The sequence below is a fragment of the Lonchura striata genome, chromosome 3, assembly GCF_050655825.1.
Source record: "Lonchura striata isolate lonStrDom1 chromosome 3, ASM5065582v1, whole genome shotgun sequence".
NCBI lineage: Eukaryota > Metazoa > Chordata > Aves > Passeriformes > Estrildidae > Lonchura > Lonchura striata.
In genome coordinates, this window is record NC_140705.1 from 104,797,738 (window position 1) to 104,817,035 (window position 19,298).

At 37.9% G+C, this 19,298-nt stretch overlaps 1 protein-coding gene across 50 annotated transcripts in view; it reads right to left on the bottom strand.

Annotated features, from left to right (window-relative positions):
* Positions 1–19,298, bottom strand: part of ESRRG (estrogen related receptor gamma) — a 371,594-nt gene that overhangs the window by 113,002 nt on the left and 239,294 nt on the right. For all 50 annotated transcript variants that reach the window (XM_077781879.2, XM_021547567.4, XM_021547568.4 and 47 more), the window contains one exon: positions 9,107–9,522. In XM_077781879.2, the coding sequence (XP_077638005.1) occupies positions 9,107–9,509 (403 nt within the window). In that variant the 5' untranslated portion in view covers positions 9,510–9,522. The remainder of the gene's footprint in view (positions 1–9,106; positions 9,523–19,298) is intronic.

Below are 19,298 nucleotides of genomic sequence, written 5' to 3' on the forward strand. Positions count from 1 at the left end.
TATTTTACAGCTGACACTCAATATTCATTTTTGGTGTTGTAAAATGAACTTAGAAAATGCTGCAAAGAATTCTTCCAATGAGCTCAGTAAAGTGACAAGAATAGAAACAAAGATCCACATCTTACCAATGACCATAGTTGGTCCCCATAAAGTGTTCCAGCATTTTAGAATGTTGCAGTAAGGGTTCAAAGAATTAACATTTTGTCTCCAGTGCACATGTAGATGCAGTGGCTATCTATATCATACTAAAATGCATCTTACCTAGCACTCCAAGTATTAGTGGATTTACTTTTGTTAAAAACCTGAATTCACTACACATTCCAGGTAATTAGAGCTTTCATAATTTCTTATTTACTTCTAGATATGAATTTCCATTCAAGATACCTACTTCAAGATGCTGGAGGCTGAAACTGAGCAGCTAGGAAGAGTAAAAGCTGAGTTTGCCCAGTCCTGTCAACAGCTGGAGAGGAAGTTGTGTTATACAGTGAACAAAATCAACATGGCAGCTCAGGGTCTTTACACTGGGCTGACAAGAGTGATTGAGTGATTTATATCATCTCCTGGCTAGTCTTCAGAAAGAATTGGGCTCTGATTACTTATTTCAGAGTCTTTTGTACAATTAGTTTGCAGGCAATATAATTTTCTCACTTACTCCTTAATAGAATCGTGCAGCTAGCTGGCTGATAGAATAACGGCATATATGTAAACCTCCTGCCTAAAGTGCCAGGGGATAATTTGTATATTCCTTTCAGTAGCATAATGGACTTTTACAGTTTGGCAGTTAAAGGGCTGAGTAATATAAATTAGTATGACGCTTGAAAATAAAAATATATGTCAAATCTTCACTCCCCAAAGACATTTCGCTGTGCTAGAATATAATGGGATTTATACCAGCCTAAGCCCCTTTTCTTTCTTCCTGTACCAAGGAGTGTTTATTTAAAACCAGTTCCTTTTTCTATTGATTTGTTAAATTTTATTACCTCAGCTGCTGGATGTGAAAATACTTCTAAAACACTGTGCTTACCAAGAGCAGTTGAAAAACTGAAAGCATGATGCCATTTGATCCTGAGACAGCAGGTGAAGTGCTAAAACTTACCCCATATACCCAGCTCTCCAATTTTACATGCTTCAGACAGCCACATCTTCACACACAGTTCAGGATAAATGGGCTGAGGTACCATTTCTTTTTACCTCACAGATGAGGTTTGGATATTACTTGAATGAGGAGTGAAGAAAGAACAATTTTTGTGGTACAGGGACTTACTTGATACCTTTACAAGTCAGGCAACTGAGTGGATTTAGCGAAGATTCTCAAAACCATTTTGGCCATTTCTTGCACAGAATGGACAGTGACACTAAAGGAGACAGGACAAGCAAGAACCACAGCTAAGAAGAGCTCACTGAAAACACTGGGTCTCCTGCCTTGCAAGAAGCTATTGTCATCAACAGTCATGACTTCAGAACCTCCCAGATACCTCCCAGAGAGGCAGAAGCTGGCTCTGGAAACAGGCTGGACCAGGGGTCTCTCTTCCACTAATACCAACAAAAATAGAAGCTGCAGACATCAAGTCCTAGCGGAAGTTTTATTTCCTTTTTTCATGCTGCAATATTAGACATTATAACATCAAAGATGTAAAAGGATTGCTACAAGCTATTGAAGTACACTCAAAAAATCCTTGGACAAGTAAAAGCTATGAGGAAGACTTAAGTGCAGGGTGAAAATGTGTTTGGAAAGAATAGCCATGAGCCACTTAAAAAAGCAAGAGGAATACTGAAGATATCAGTATCAAAACTTTTACTGTGTGGGAATGTAGGTTCAGAAATAAAAAAGAAAGAAAAAACCAAATGAACCAATATTCCTTCAATGCAGTAATTTTCTGTTCATGAAGCTCCACTACAGTTCAATAAAGTTCCATTTTTCTCCCAAAGTTTCTCTTTCACATTCTGTAACTTAATACCTTTTTTCCAAAAGCTTGTATTTCAAAAATTAAGTGTTCTCATTCTTCATAGAGACTAGTGCTTAACTGGATTTAAGTTTTTCTGCAGTGAGGTTTACCCCAGATACCTCTTCATGCTCTCTTTTCCTGGGTGACAGACCTGAAGGAATACACCTGCTTGTCTGTGCATTGCTATGCATCAAAACTCTGAAAATGGGAAGTAGCCAGGATTTACAGCCACAGGTCTTCTGGGACTTAATAAAAGAGAACTCTTAGAAAGAGAGACACAGGAGAATCTAAGCTAGCACAGAGAGTGAATTTCATTACGTTAGGTTACACCTTTATACATAATCTAACCAGAATGGAAAAGAATGGTTCCTGAGAATCTGAGAATGAGGAGCTTTTAGAAATGAAGAGTAACAGGCTAACTGAAAAGAAGGACAGAGAAAAAGTCCTAGACTTGAAAATCTATTCTCTTAATGAAGCTGAACTGAGGAAAGTAAAAATATTTTCTCTCCAGCTAAAGTTTCAGTTCTTCTAGACTCTGCTCCCTACTTTGCAGTCAAAACTTAGCTGAATTAAGGTTTGAGTAAGTATTTTCACATGTAAAAGTACCCACACTGGTAAGGTTTCAGAAGTAGGGTCAGGATGGAATGAGGTCAGATTTGAACATAAATAACTGAATCCAGCTTTGCCTGGCAAATCCTCAGACAGATTCACCTGATACTGTAAGAAAGCTCTATGAATTCTGCTACAGGTCAACTGGAGATGATTAAGCCTAAAATTGACTGTATTCACAACTTTTCAACCAGGTGACTTCAGAAATACATAGTTACAGAACATTTAAAAATCTGATTCCCAAATATCTCAAGCATCTTTTCCTGTATGAAGGATATGTTTCATCTCTTGCTTATGTTATCTTTTCTGTTAGAGTAAGTAACTAAGGAGAAGCAGCTACTTTTTAAACATGGTGTTTGAGAGAGGGACATGAACAGCTTAAAAGTACATTTTTAGTGAAATCACTATGTTGAATTGCTTTGAAGAAATCAGTGTACTGTGTTACAGAACAAAAACATATTTAGAATTTGCATTTTTTTTTTAATTTTTAGAAAGCAAAATGGTGATTTAAAGCAAAAATGTAAAGGTGATGCTGACTACTCTGACGACATGACAGTTTTGTATCAGCCTCTAACTAGGTAGACTGGCTTCCAGCATCATAAAAAGTCACCATAATTTTCAGTATCTGGCTGATATTAGGGGGTGTTGAATCTGTAAGGACCCAACTACCTTTGAATCCCCCTGGACTCAACTTATTCAAGAGAAATGAAGGGCATTTCGGTCACCTTAAAAGAGAGTCAGTGCTTTGAAGGCACAGAGAGAACTGATCCCCTGCTACCTGGTAGTCACTTAAGAGCTGTTCAAGTCAGAAAGATTGAACTATCTACATATGGTCCCTACTGGTATTTTATCTAGGTCAATTTTGATACACTGTACTATGATAGCATGAACGGTTGTCATTGTTTGTTTATAAGCACAAAGAATATCTCAGTCTGGAAAGCTGCAAACTGAATTATTTTCACACCAGAAAGAAAGGTTATTAAAAAGTTATACAAACATAAACATAAATCACTTGCTAGCTGAGACTTCTTGTGTCTCTGATTTCAAATGAGACAGAGCTTTTTAAGTGGGCTGGAGGCTTTCAGAGACGTTTATAACAAAAGGAGATCCAGACCTAATTACAATGGCACTGACACATACTAGTGTACCAGCTAGTACACTAGTATTACATTTACCAGTGTAAATCACATCTCTTTTTCAGCATTTCTGATGGATTCAAAATAGCCATGCACTAATCAGGATGCTCATTCTTACTCCCAAATCATCTAAATGCTTATTACAATTTTCAAGGTTGTAAGGAAAGCAGGGATAGTAAAAAAGACAGAACAATCTGTATACTTTTAAACTTCTCTCTGGTTCTCAGATTTCAGCATGTTTCTATTTTATTGTCTCATCTTGTTTAGCTGCCACAGCTACGCAATGACATTATGACAGGATAAAAAGATGAGTTGGAAGGAATTTAAAATACTTGCTTGCTAGTCTGGCTGGTCCACAAGCACAGAAAAATTGGGGGAAAGGGAAGATATCTATCACTGCTTGCTTAAAATATTCTTTGAAAGAAGTGCTGATGCACAGACTTTCACTTATATAAAGAAGGTGAATGATCAAATCAGGTAATGATGGATTCAGGTGACATTTAGTGTTCAGCTCACTGGAGGGCTGCCATCTGCACCACAGCCAAGGTCCACAGGCCAGTGTACCAAGATGTGAGCCTCCACCCTATCCTTGTAAACAACAATAATCTTAGCTATCAGCAAAGAAGCTGAAAAGCCATAAAATCTTGTTTAATTTGCTTTCATTTCTTCCTGAAAAATGTGTTGCAGAAGACAGCTTTCAGAAATGCAAAATACCCTTTGGAAGCCACTTCAGTCACGTGCAACTTCAAATCAAACTTTATGTTGCCTTATCTGAATGTACATAGTCCTATCTTTGTTGATTAAAACTTCCTGATGGAAAAATAAAAATTTATTTACTGTAAAGTGTTTGTACATTTACAGTTCAAACTGGCTCAATAACAGGTCATCACTCTAAAGAAGATTGGAAAACCTGAACATTAGAGGGATTAAAAAAAACTCTGAGCAACTAAAGTGCTGAACAAAGTACAAGGCAGTTTGGGCAGGCTTTGAAGACAATAGGAACATCCCTGCAGAACTGTAGAGCTGAAGGCTCTTAGCTGAGCAGCATAAAATGAGATGGCAGAAGACAACAGCATTTCAAGGATAAAGTAGTTCCTGTTTGTTTTAGGAGACACAGACAGGCAGCAACTCTCAGGGATGAAATGACGAGACAGTGAGGGTCTGACTGCAGGGCTTCTTACCAACTATTGCTTTACTCACCCTGGGGTATACACAGAAGATTGATGCCTCACTACTGTTCATCCAACAGCTTTTCCTCAAAAAATAAACATATAAACCAAAAAAAACCACAAAAAAAGTAGAAATTCAAGAACAAAAACTACTGAATGCAAAATATTTAGCTTTTTTAGGGAAAATTCAAACAGTATCCAGAGAAATTATAAGTAAGATCTGAGACTTTGTGAGAAGCCTTAGGAGGAATGTGCAGGTTTTACACACTATCTTTTCAGGCTAGTTTAAAGAGTCCAAAGACAATTTGGAAGGAGGGAGGATGAAAGTCTTCTACATGCAGGCCATTATTTTAGAAGATAAAAGCTAGCATAAAACAGGATCATAAACTGTCTTTGAACCTGTAAGTCCTATCATCTCAGCCCTCTCCTGAAAGCAAGAACACCAGTTCAATCCCCTCCTGAAATGTTTAGGTTATGAACACCGAGCAATTACATATCATTAATAAAAATGTGTACTTACTAGTATATGTGATAACTGACCAAATAAAAATTATGAGAAATATATTTACATTAAATATTCACTACAAGATTTCTAGCAAGTGCAAGACCTCTGTGTTGAACACAAGACTGCACCCAGCTGACAACTGAAATTTTTTTTTCCCTCCCTCTTGCTTTTAATGAAAGCTCAGAGTTTTCAAGATAATACAGTGCACAGCAAAAACTGTGAAGAGACCCTAAAAATCAATAGACCTGTAACTATTTTTAGATGTTGCTATTTTCTACTATCCCTGATGTTAAGCCAATTTTGGGAAGATTTGGCTGTGTGTGTATTTCTGTGAGACACTTGCAATCAGCCACCATGTAAATTATCCCAGAAGCAAACTGAGAGCTTCAGCTGAGTGAGTGCTAGGCTGAACAGGGAGAACATCCAGTTCTTCCATACCTTATATCTCACAAAAGGGGCAGAACATCACTACATTCTACTATGACCTAAGAAGACATCAATTTTATATATTGAGCTCTTTTTTGGTGGGTTTGTTCTCTTTCATTTCTTTTAGCCAGGAAATTGCTTGTTTCTATTTTTTTCTAGTATTATTGATTTTATCATAATTATGCATAGTTTACCAAAACTGCAAATGTATTTTTGGTCCATGTTAAAAATATATATTCTAAAAAGACAAAATTACTCCTTCTTATACTTCAAAACAGGGTTCATTTAATTTCTTAATGTTTAAAGAAATGAGCAGGAATTGATTCCAGGAGACAGGAATGGATGTTTTTTAGACTAAATTGCTAAATCTGAAAGGGAATGATAATCTCCATTACCCTTAAAAACAGATGTATACTCTACATTAGAGTGAGAAAGACTAGAGGGCCTTGTGTAGCAGCTACTAGGGGCACTGTGATGCTTCTGTCCTGTGTGAGATGCTGGTGGTGCACAAATAACTGTGCTGGCTCTCAGAGCAGCTGCCTGTGGCCTCCACCTACTGAGACCTCAAGAGACTCGTCTGGAATGGAAAGACTCCCGTTGACTCAGTGGAAAGGACATCAGGCCTTACATGAACACAGGATGTGCTTCATAATCTGACTTTATCAGCTCAGCCTTCCTCTCCCAGAAGTCAGGGCAGTTGTGCCCATGATTTCAACAGGAAGAGCACTGAGGACCTACAAGCCTGAGCTAAATTAGTAAACTGATGGATGATCAACAAAGGTTTGGGAAGTCCTATGTTCTTTTTCATCAAATCTATAATAAAGTACCCATCACAATTAAGCTATTAGCATTTAAAATAAGTCATTTTTTGAGCTGAAACATGTTATCCCTACATATGCACAGTTACTATATTTGACTCTTCAGGCAGCCTGGTTTTCTATTCTGCATTTCAAAGCCTTTTGCATTTATTTCTGTTTTCCTGTTTTCTTATTTGCAGTAATGCAGCAGCAAACTCATTTTAAAAATAAGCAGAGAGAATGAACATGATATGAACAAGGAAATGAAACAGTGCAGGGAAGAATGACCTGCAGGGCACTGGAACTAAATTCTATCAATTAGAACAAAAAACCTCAGGGGAATTACACTTCATGCAAGCCTAAAGGTAGAATTTTCCCATTCAAATAATGAGGAAGCACCTTTCTTTATATACATTTTGTCACCTACCACAATTCATGGCTTGATTCACCCAAGTAGCTTCCATTATTTTGGATAATACCTGAAAACTCTCAGTATTTATGCCAGCTTAGTCAGGACCATTGCTTGGAGATGCTGTCATGACATTATGATGGGCAACATACTTCCTATTCTTAGTTTCTTCATTCTGGCTTTTCTTTTCAAAGCTTGGTTTTGCCCTACTGCATTTTTTTTTTGTCTTCACAGCACTGTCACCTGCTGATGCAGCTCGTGCTGTAACCTCACTGAGACTTTTTGCACAGCTGCCAGTTCTAACTTGAGCTGCGGTGGCCAAGTCCAGGTTGCTAATCTGGAGGATGACGTCTCTGCCCTGTGCTCCCATGCCCACAAACTTGCTGTCTGTGGTGTGGTGTAAAATTGCAGGTTACCTTTTACTGCCAGAAGTCAACACTTCAATCAGTTTTTTGTTTCTGTAGCAGTTTTTTTTTGTGCTCAAAATGCCACTAAAATAATCGTGCATCAATTCAGTCCTGTAGGACAGCTATTACACAGCAATTAAATACCATTTATAAAAACAAAGTTGCTAGTTGAAATTGGTGCTTGAAGTTTAGCAACCACAAAATACAAATTGATTCAGTAGAAACATTTTTTGAGCTTTTCTGAAAATGTTCTTGAAGGTCAAGTGAAATCATCTAACTCTTTGTTTTTTTCTTTTTTTTTTTTTAAACAGAGACTTGAAATGAGCATACTGTCTCCGTGTGTGTGCTTATTTTACATATAAACCCAGGCCACCAGTACAAATCTTTGTTTACTGGTTGCCAACAATGTAACATTCAGCTCCATTAGAACAACTGAAGTCTAGTGTTTCTTTTTAGTGGCTGTATGGCCCTCATACTTCCTGCTGGTAAAAGGCTCAAATCTTCCCAGCAGCAAAATGGAGGAGAGAATAAAAGAGCCGCCACCTCAGCAATAGATAAATCAAATTAACATTCATTATTTTTCCTTACTAATTTTACATTAAATATGGAAACAATATACTAAAGACTAAATGTTTTTTAATTTGGGGTTATGTGAAATTACAAACTGAAGCTCACTTTATGTTCATTCTTAAAAAGAAAAGTATATCACCAGATTGCATTGCCTTTCCTGAGAATTTCAGGTGCTCAACATGTATGAAAATCAAGCAGGTTTTATTGAGAAGCTTAAATTTGGACTTACCAACCTAATTTTAGTCTCTGAAGTCTGAGTTTAATTTAATGTGACACTATATTCCTGCACAGGCCAAGCTTGGCCTCATGTTCTTTAAATAAAGCACCTTCAATTTTACTTGAAAGGATGATATCTAAATCAAAGTAGAAGGTTATTTTGTCTCCATAGGTTCTGAAGCTAGAAGAAGCAGTCATGCAAATTTTCCCATTTGTACTAATTTCTGCCAAAATATGTGGCATATTTGTAATAGCTATCAAGAGCAGATTAGTAAAAAATACTGAGCAGAGACCAAAAGCTGCCAACTTACTCTCCTTAGAATGTGATCTTAGAATGTGAGCTGCCAACTTACTCTCCTTAGAATGTGATTTGACAAACCCATTTAAAATGACTGTATATAGCGGGTGAAAGACCAGTTATCAATATACTGATAGGCACAAAGCATTACACCACTGCATTTTTGTTCCAATTTCACATGCACTGGTTTTTTAACAAATATAAACTGGATTTCTGTAACAATTTAAGTACGAGAGTGGTGTACTTAGGAGCAATACACAAAATCCTGTGTGCCAGCCACAGGGTGTGCTCACAAGGTGTCGATGACAACCTTCAGAAAATGCTCTGCTTTCTTTGCAACAATCATTTATGGGAATCCAGACAAACTCTCAGAGAAAACAAATCTGAACGTCCACCGGTTAGCTCCAGTGCTTTTCTGTTTTTTGGAATCAAAATAAAAATAGCATTGGGCTAAACGTGACAGACAGAACACCCAAAGAAGCACAAAGGGGCTTCTTCATGAACAACATCTGTAGGACCGTGCATGAAAAGGCATGGTCTAAAGTCGTAACAGGCTTCAGCCAAAGACTATACATTTTCATTTTGAGCAAAGGAAAGGAAGCTTCACAGATAACCAACCTTGAATTGTCCTCTTGAAGAAAGCCTTGCAGGCCTCGCAGGAGGCCACTCCATAGTGGTACCCTGACGCAATGTCACCGCACACCAAACACAGTCTTTTGGGCATCGAGTTCAGCATATATTCACACTTGGTCTGTGAGTCTTCAGCAATGGTACTGGAGCAGTCATCGTACCGTTTCCTGACCGGCCCGTTGCCCCCGAGCCCTGTGGCCGAGGGGTAGAGGGGAGGCGAGTCCAGCCCGTTCTGATGCCCATTCATGGTGGAACTGTAGCTCCCGCTGGCGTCGGAGGAGCCACCGGGGCTGTGGTGGTTGATGCTGTCCGTCAGAGAGGCGGGGCTCGACGGTTCCGTCTTGATGTACGACGAACAGCTGGAATCAATGTGTCGATCTTTGCTTGACATTCTGCAGAGAAGCCTGCAGTGGGGAGAGAGAGAAAGAAGAATGTGTGTATTAAAGACAGTGCTCTTTAAGGCTGCTCTGGAAGGGTTAGGGACTGCACATCATTCATTCATTAGTCAATACTTCTTGTTCTACATGAAGGTAATCAGCATAAGGGCATGACAGAGCTTTGTCAAAGCTCCAGACAGGCAGTAAACAAAAACTTTAAAGAGACCAAATCCTTCTGTTGTCCCCTCCACCTGCCCTCTAGGCTACATGTCAACTTCACATCAACTCTAAATTCTGAACTTGTCATCGAGTAAGTAAAAAAATTTTATAATTCCTATTGAATGGCTTGGCTATTAAATGTCTTCATTTTTCCATCTGTAATTTATTTCTGTAAATCTCACCATTATCAGAAACAAATATTTTCAAGTTTGATCACATAAATGCTCTGCTCTGTAATTAATATTTGTCAGGACACTTAACTAAAACACGTATCCATTAACTATAGATCTGATTCAAGAACTGAAGAGTAAATCCCTTGAAATATATTTTTTCTTCATTAATATTGCTTTATTATAGATACAGCTATTTAGTAACGAAGTAGCACATCAACGGGGTACTCTAACAAATAATTACAGCTGAACTCCATTTTCACAAAATCTAAGTGAAATGATTCATCAGCTGAGGCTGCAATTACTTCCTAGCCATTATCTTCAGACTAACCAGTAATAACTACAGCACTATGCCATATATCTACAGCTCTATAGGATCTGACATTTTATGTGCTACATTCTTGGATTAAAAACATGTATTAGAGGAAATTTTACATATAAGTTTTGTCTTTCAGAAAGTGAGATTTTTGTCTTCTCAGTTCTCAAAGTTTCAGAATTAAGCATCTGAAATAAAACTACACAACAAATTAATGCTTTCTACTAATTTGTTGGAGGGAGGACTGGAGGAGAGATCTTTGTCTATTTCCATCCCCAAGTTTTTTACTATTAACACATTTTGGTGTGAACAACAGACAAAAATAATAATTAGAAAGCTCTGATTCAGATATTATCTTCATTTTCTCCAGTCGTGATTATGAGACCAGAGTAGCAAATGGCCTATCCAGCATTCTCTGACAGTACTCTCAGAAGCAGCCAAAGTTCAGATGATAGTTATGAACATTTCTTTAGAAACATTAACTGCAGAAAAGCGACTATCCCATAAGACCACCTGGACCTATGGATTTTTGTTTTCAAAGCAAATATATAAGTCCAGGAAATCTGACTGATGTCGTTTTCTGAAGTAATTTTTGAGATCTTTTCTTCACCTTTCCACTTTGTTTTGTTTAAGAATAAACAATTTTCATCAATTTCTACTTTAATATCTGGAATCAAATTCTCCAATGGAAAAAAGACATAAATCAAAATTATTGGCTTCCTTCCCAATGAAGGTAATGGAGATAAGAGTCTGACCCTTCATTAAAGACAAGTGTTTAAGATGAGATTCACTCTAAAATCAGTACCCATGGATTTTATTTAGACTTCTCAATTGTGATTTTTACTGTAAAATTCTATTGAAAACAACTAACGTGTATATTTGGAAAACAGCCAGATTGATGTACAGAAATGTTACCATCTAAACTTAAAATCAGGGCTTATTTGGGGAGGTGGAAGGTGCAAGCTCTCTGGTGTCAGCAAATAAACCAAGGAAATGGGAAGGTTAAAGCCGTGAAAATATCTTATTACAGTGGACCACCTGCTTGTGTTGTCCTTTCCTCAAGAACTGGAGGGGGGGAAATCCCCTTGCCAGCCTGCAGTAGCGTGTGCCTTTTCTTCTGCATCTGCTGCCTTGTAGCCGTCATTGTTAATGAGCGCTGTAATTAATAGATAGCTCTCTCTTGTCTTTCTACTTGCACTCTGGGCTAAGCACTTTTCTCAAGTCAACGTTTGAAAGAAAGCGGGTCGGCACTGACTTACAGCAGCTCTGCGAATTCCTTTTAATTTAGAGCACTTACACCACCACTCCACTTATTACCTTATAATTACTGGACCGCTCTCACATACATTACGATCTTAGACTAGAGTTAGAAGTTATTAGGGTACTAAAACATGGTGTCTCTCTGTCTCTCTCTCCCCTTGCATTGACACTGAATTTTATACAGCTGTGATTAAGATTATCAATTAACTTCCCCTTTTTACCAACTGAGTTTTTGTATTATTGTTCTACACACTAAGATCCTTTTATTGACTAAACATGTACTCGGTTCTTTTTTCACCTCCCATGATTCCACATGTAAAGTCTCAAAATACAGCACTAGGAGTCACTGCCTACAGTCTGCCGCAACTAGCTTGATGGCACATTCTTGTAGGAAACTTCCATTGACAATTTTTTAAATCTAATTTCTGCAATAATGAGCCCGAATGTCACCCTTCCTATTCCTGAAAAAAACCCATTTGCAATTCATCAGCTGCTCAACTGCATGTTATTTTGGCCAGTACAGAAGTGGCCATCTCCCACTCCAAGCAGTCCAAACCAAAATACCATCTCAGTTCTAACAAGCACTAAACTCTGATCACTAGTGCTGCCTGTGCTAAAGCCAGTGTGCTGATGCCTCTGAAGTAGCAGGTTCTGGTTCTAACCAAGGCTGAGCTGCTTTTGGCTCCAGCTTCAAGAGTACAGACCGGATTGGTGCACGCTGGCAAAGCGCAGACGCGGTTAAAACATTAACGATACCAGGGAACAGCGAAAACAACAGCGCCTGACTCTGAGAACAGAAACTTTCTCAACCCCCAGAAGGTGAAACACAGACAAGGCTGGGTACTGGCTGTGGGTGGGCAACAGACACCTACGGCTTTCACTCCTTCCTTACTGCACCACTCCTGAACAAAAGTAATTCAAGAGCCATCTAAAATGGATGGCAGGTGTGACCACCATCAAATTATCATGCTGAACATTTGGAATAATGCCTAAGCTAGATCTCTGTAAAATCCCTCCCTCAGTTCCCTCCTAATTACTACTTAGCTCGTTACACTGAAGAATTCCTAGACACCATTGCATTATAGTGTAAAACTACAGTTGGAGTTTAATTCTCTCTTCCTCTCTGTGTCTGAAATTCTACAGCTCTATTATTCAAGCCTGAAATATTCACAACTATCTATAAATTCAATTGTCAGCCGGTGGGTTTTATTCTAGACCTCACTTCAATCTAAAATTAGAGGCACTAAAATTCACATTAACTCTAAGAGGAATGTAGTGAATAAGACTTTATTTCAAAAGAACACCTTTTTGTCAGAAAGAGCTATTTTCAAGATGATGGCTTTATCTGCATTCAAAGAGAATAAGCCCAATTCCACATTGTGCTGTTAATGCAAAATTTTTAGGTCACATTGGATTAATAAAAATCTAAATTTAGTTAAGGTTTATGAATAGAAATAACATGTGTCATATAAAAGCGTACAGTATTTATTTTAAAGCCTTGGTGGGGTTGTTTTTTTTCTTTACTAGATCTTAAGTCAAATGAATGGCAGTTCCATTTGTGGTGTGCTGTTCTGAAGTAAGTTTTCTAAGAAGCCGGAAATCTCAGGTAAACTTTCCTTTCCGTACCCTCAGGAAAAGCAACAACAGGCTCTAGAAGCATTTCCATGGCCATATACAAGAGAAACTATACAGGCTGCTGCAAGCCATGGCTAATGTGCAATATACAGCATTAACTCTTCATGTCTACACTAAATTTACTTCAAAACTTCTTCATTTAAGAAAGACCTGAAGCCAGGATCTGCTGGCAGAAAGGTACAATGACAGAGCACTGCAATAGGCAGCTTCTTCTTTAAAATGGTCTTAAACAATAGCGAATAAATTGTAATGCTATGAGCTTATGAAAGGCTGAATATATTAAGAATTTATTAATGCAATCACATTCATATTTCCATCTACCTGCCACATTACTAATGATATTGACAGTGCTGACACTGGCTAAATCAGTATCAATATACAAGTGGAATGCAAAAATTAGCTGCATCTGATTACAGTATATAGCCTTAAGAAAGAAAGCCTCATTCCAGCTACTGGGAGATCTTTATATTGCATCTGTAGATATAAATGGTTCACAAAGTTACTTTTCCCTCATCTCCCTTATTACCACACCCAAAGGAGGCCAAAACAACATACCAATACCTCATAATCCATGAACACATTTCACATTTGTTTTTTAAGATGGAAAAGCTCTGCTTACAGCATCATTCGATATTTCAGTGCTGGTGGTATCAGTGGTGGTAATAATTAGCTACAATAATTAAAGTGACCACTTTTACTACAGACTAACACTAAAGTCCACTTTTACCCGCACATAAAGTATTTTCTTTTCTTGGGGAGAGAATTGCCCTACTTCCATAAATATCAGAATAGGTTGTTAGCAGTTGACATTTGTAATGACAGCTACTATGTGGGAGCATCAGCAAGGTAGGTATTATGCACAACTAGGTACTTTTCATGCTAACAGTACCACCCATCTGATTTTCCTCCAATATCTTTGTCTCACGTGGATGTCTACCAAAAAGGTCTTGCTTTCTTCAGACCTTAACTGTGAAAGCCAATGCACTAAAGAATCTCTTTGTCTAAGTAACACAGTAAATCTGCAGCAGTCAGGAATGGAAGCCAGATCCTTGCTTTGACTATAAATACCACATTTCCTTCTAAATACTGTGCTTACTTTCATTATCATTTTGCAGGTCTATATTAAAATCAGCAAACAAAAAAAAAAAAAAAAAAAAAAAAGAGTCAGCGTGTTCCAGTGAATTTCCCATAATCGGTTTCCCTGACTGTAACACAGAAAAAAAACACTTGTGTGCAAAGAAACCAAAACATTGTTTCTCGCACCGACACCCACGACAACACCTCAAGACATTCACCAGATCTTGTTAAAGAGCTGAGTAACAATTTCAGCTGAGCTGCTTTACACTGAGCATTTTTTTTCTGCTTCAGCTAATTGCACTCTAGTAAAGTGGTAAAATGTGAATCACTTAGTAGGAAAATGGGCACCAGCTGCTATTGTCACAGAATGGAGACACCAAAGAAAAGGAAAGTGACTGAATGAAGTGTCATGTCAGAAATCAACGGTGCAACGTGTGATTTGAGAAAACATGACTACTTTACAGAGACAGGGTGTCATTATGGCATCACAGTAATACGATGCTTTGACAACTGCTGGGTCTAACATATCATCATTGCATTAAGGTGCACTGGCTTAGTTGGAGGAAGGAAAAGAAAGGATTTCTTCTTTTAATAAGAAATATGGTAAGGCCTGCTTGGTTAACCTAGTGGATGAGATTATTAATCGCAAAATATTGCTAATCTTGTCCTATGCATGCACAAACAAAACTGTTCTTAGGCTCAAGGTCTTTAATAATCAACACACATGTACAACCACGTAGTGAGGAGTACCTGATGCAAAAGAGAACAGCTGTGGTGGTTTGGTGGGGTTCTTTTGGGGGTGGGATGGGGAGTTGTTCAAAAATGTTTTGTTGCTTTTTGCAACTCCTTCTTTCTTTTATGTTTTTTTTGAAGCTTACCCACTTCACCTTGGTAAGGAAAAGCAAAGCAAGCCAGTGACTCCTTCCAGAGCAGCTGTCAAAGCCAGTAGCAGCCGGAAGAGAAGGAGCAATGCTTGAAGCCATCATGTTGTTACCAGCAATGGTCTGAGTTAGCTGATGGCTGCTGACAGGGGATCCAGCTTCCCCAACAGTTGCTATTGCTCCGTGTGCCACCTACTCAAGCTCTGCTACAGCACCTCCTGCACACGAAGCAGTGGAGAACTGCACTACCGTGTGCTCATTTTTAGCTCAACAAAACAAAAAAACCATAACCTCACACCCTTCAGATCTGCACCTCATCTGAAAGGCTACACTTTTTGTTTTCTGTGCTGCTTTTAAAAAAGCAAAATGTTCAAGTGGTTGACTCTCCAAAATGAGGAGGGATTATTTAAACCTCCACACCCACCATATATAAATATTCATTATTGTTTCCCGTTCTATTTCAAGTTGATTCCCCATGCCTCCTGGTTGATAAACTTTGTTAACAAGAAGGAAATGATCCTGAGATACCCCAATGTGTTGCAAATTATTACTGTTGACAGCTCCTACGTTTAAGGATTACATCTGATGCAACAATGCATACTAGTGTCATTTATCTTTAGCTCATTTCCTTGGATCTATTTCAAGTGAGGGTGAGCATCTCTTGTTTATAGCTCTAAATACTGTAAGTGAACAACTGGCAAATCAATAAAACTGTTAGATGCATAATAATACTGTGTAATTACTTACATGATGTTTTGCATAATTAACTGTCTGAGGTGTTCCTTGATATAATGGATACTCAGAGTATGGAATAACCTATAAGCCTATAAAACACACCCTGTTTATATGAACAGAAATTATGTGCAAAACTCTCATTCTAATAGTCCAAATCAGGTTTTGGCACTATATGACAGAAAGCCTTCCTTTCCTGCCAAGTCTAAATCAATTCTTATGGCATTACTTCATAACTAACGTGATATTTCACTGATGATGACTATTACCCTGATTACTTGGAAGTAATGTAGTAATAGCAAAAATACACTTAGATTAAACAAACTACTGCTATTTAATCAATATTATTGAGACAAACTAAGTGTTTTAATAAGTCTGTATAGATGCACTAATGCTGGTTTAATTAAATGTATCCTTAAACATGCACAGGCTCTCCAGCATACAGATCCTATGGTTTGACAGACTATAACATAATTCTTCTGAATTTAAAAGCTGAAGCACTTAAAGGCATCATAATTTAAATATTTTCAAACTGAAAAATTATTATTCTTTACATCAGGTACTCTTTTAGGAACAAAAATGAGGAATAATACTCAAAGACCTCACACCTTTGAGCCAAAACACCAGACATCTGAAAAGGTGCCAGCCCTCAGTGGCACAGTTTTCCACTGTACCTAATACATGTCACTGTAACACATTGACACAAACAAAACCTCTAACTGAAAGGCAAAAAATAAAAGCACATATAAAAACTGCACCAGTGACCTTAATATTTTCATGTGTTTTATGCAGAAAATATCCTATTAGCTGTTATGTACTACTACTAGGCAAGCCACCACCAAAAAAAGTTCCCTGCAGAAAAGACTTGCCTATGTATATGAATCTCATGTCTTTTTAAAGTAAAGATACCTTTTTCAATATGCCTCGTTAATATAGTTTTCAAATACTTTAAAACAAAAAGAGGCAAATATTCAAGAGAAAGCAACACAAAGAGGTAAATAAACATTTCAAAACAAAATCATTCTACAATGCCTCAAAGTTAAACACAGAAGAAATGTATTAGGTTTTGTGTATATACTATGGTCCTGATACAACTTAAATCTTGGGGAATACTTCAGATGCCTACTTAGTTTTTAGTCTAACGTTTTTCTCCTGCATCTTTAACATTTTTACAGCTAGAACATGGCTGCTGTTTGAAGCAACAATCCTGCCACTGTAATTCCTTAGACTCACATTCTCTCATTTACTGACTTTTAGCCTATTTTTTTTTTTTTTTTTTTGTTACAGTACTTAATATCCCCGAAAAGAGCCAGCTCTGCAGCAAGAGGAGAGTTGAGATCTATACCAACCACGAGAATTCCCATGCTCAAAAAGTTCCAATCAAAAAGGCTGTCATGTGATAATCAGAATGATGGCCAAGCCTCATCATATCTAAATCAGTAAACTGATCAGGAAGAATAAGATTTTATTAGTCCAAATGCAGACTAACAATTCATGTCACATGCTGTAAGAGAGCAAAAACTCTAGTTAAGAAGTGTTTTTCTGTTATGGAGCATCATTCTACTTGTGGTTGTATTTCAGTGGTATCAGATGGAATCCACCTGATGTCTCCAGCTCCCAGAGGAGATGGTAAAGTGTGAATGAGTCAGCTATTAATTGTGAGGATTCTTTTTATTAAGGGAAATCAGCTGAAAGAGCAAAAGAAAATGAAATGCTACATTCAGCTACTTCAAGAGATAAAAATAAAAAACTACAAAAATACATAAAGATTCATTCAAGAACATAACAGGCTTTCTAAAGAGGGATTATTTTGAAATGACTACAGCATCAAAAGCAGTTACGTGCACCAGTCAGAAAGCCAGTACTGCAGATCAGAGAGACATAGCTGTCATTCATCACTTTCCAAAAGGAAAAAGCAGACCAAAAAAATGCCTTCAGTCTCAAGAGAGTCCAAGTTTGCACCACAAGATTTTTTACAATTTCATTGCATGGCTGAAAAGCAGAGTGTAGGTGTGTGCACACCATGTACCTGTCTCCCCACCCAGCTCCCTCACCGATTTTCTGCAGATTTATAGCAGAAGAATTATAATTTGCACGCCAAGCTCTGTTAAATTAGAGAACCGATTAGAGAGAACACACCAGAAATAGTATCAGAGAGTGAGCGTCTTAGAAGACTCAGCACTAAAACTTATAAAGCAAGTGATCCTTCTCCCACCCCCTCACTCAGCTGGCTGCAGGGTGTGCTGCCCTCCCAGACACATGGCACTGGATTTAAACACCCCCTACACACACATGTGCGCTCGCACACGCAACCCAAAAGCTACTTGGGGAGTGGGGAAATGACGTTTCCTGCAATCAGTGTTTAAGTGAATGTTTGTCCCAGTGTGTTACACCATGCTGTCAGCAAGCAGCAGGGAGTCGTTGAGTTGTTACTACATTTGATTTGACTGCCAGTAGGAAGCTTTATTTCTACCAACTGTTAGTTGCCAGCTCTACGATCTTCTCCTAGTTTGAGAGGGTTTTATTTTTATTTTTTTATTTTAGATAGAGCCAATTTTTTTTTTCTTTCACTTTGAGGATTTTAGTGTATGGCAGAAGCATCTCCACATCTCCATGCATCACAGCAGTCCCTTCACTTACACTTGCTGCCTTATATACAAAAAAGTAATTGTATTAAGGCAACCATAAGTCAATCCTGACACACATAAAGAAAGTGATTTTTGTATCCAGAACCTGAATGAGAGGAGCAAAGATGAAAATTTACATAAGCAAACTGAAACAGGGTAATTTTATTCTGATCTTTTCTGAAAAAATATGGGATTAGACTCTGAGGAATAGATATGGAGAGATAACATAGGTACATTTTCCTTCCAAGGAGAGGGTTTGCTCTCCAGATCTTTGTATGCCTCCCAGAGTTTTCAGCAGGGTTTTTTGTATGCTTATTATTCACATATATCCTGAAAGGTTTCTGCTCTGTCAAACAAGATCCTCTAACTTTAACAGTTGTTTACAATGCTTCCTCTTCCAACACAATAATGATGATTTTGATAATTAGAATCTAATTATAATGGATCTGACAACAACTTCCAACAACGAAAAGCATCTTTAGAAAAATGAAAGCATATGCGTGAATAGTACAAGGAGGTAGGGTGGGGGAGAGAAACACATCCCTAAGAGACAGCCCGAGAATTCAGGCTGAATGGAAAAGTAATTAACACTAAAGAGCTAAAACTGTAATTAAAGAAAATTTCATTAAAGAGAGGCAGGTGATTCCACTTTCCTAAATATGACAAGGCGCTGTATAAAAATAAAATAGCAGCCAGTTTCAGTGAGTGGAGCAGGAAAGCCATGTCTTTAACCAGATCAAATTCTCGAAATTGGCTGTCAAGACGGGATTGTTGTGATTTATACCCGTCTATCAAGCGCATGAAAGAGAGAGACAGGAGAGGAAAAGAGGCAAGCTGCTGTCGCTTCCATTCGCAAAGCACCTTTAATTTCCACGGCACCATCTGT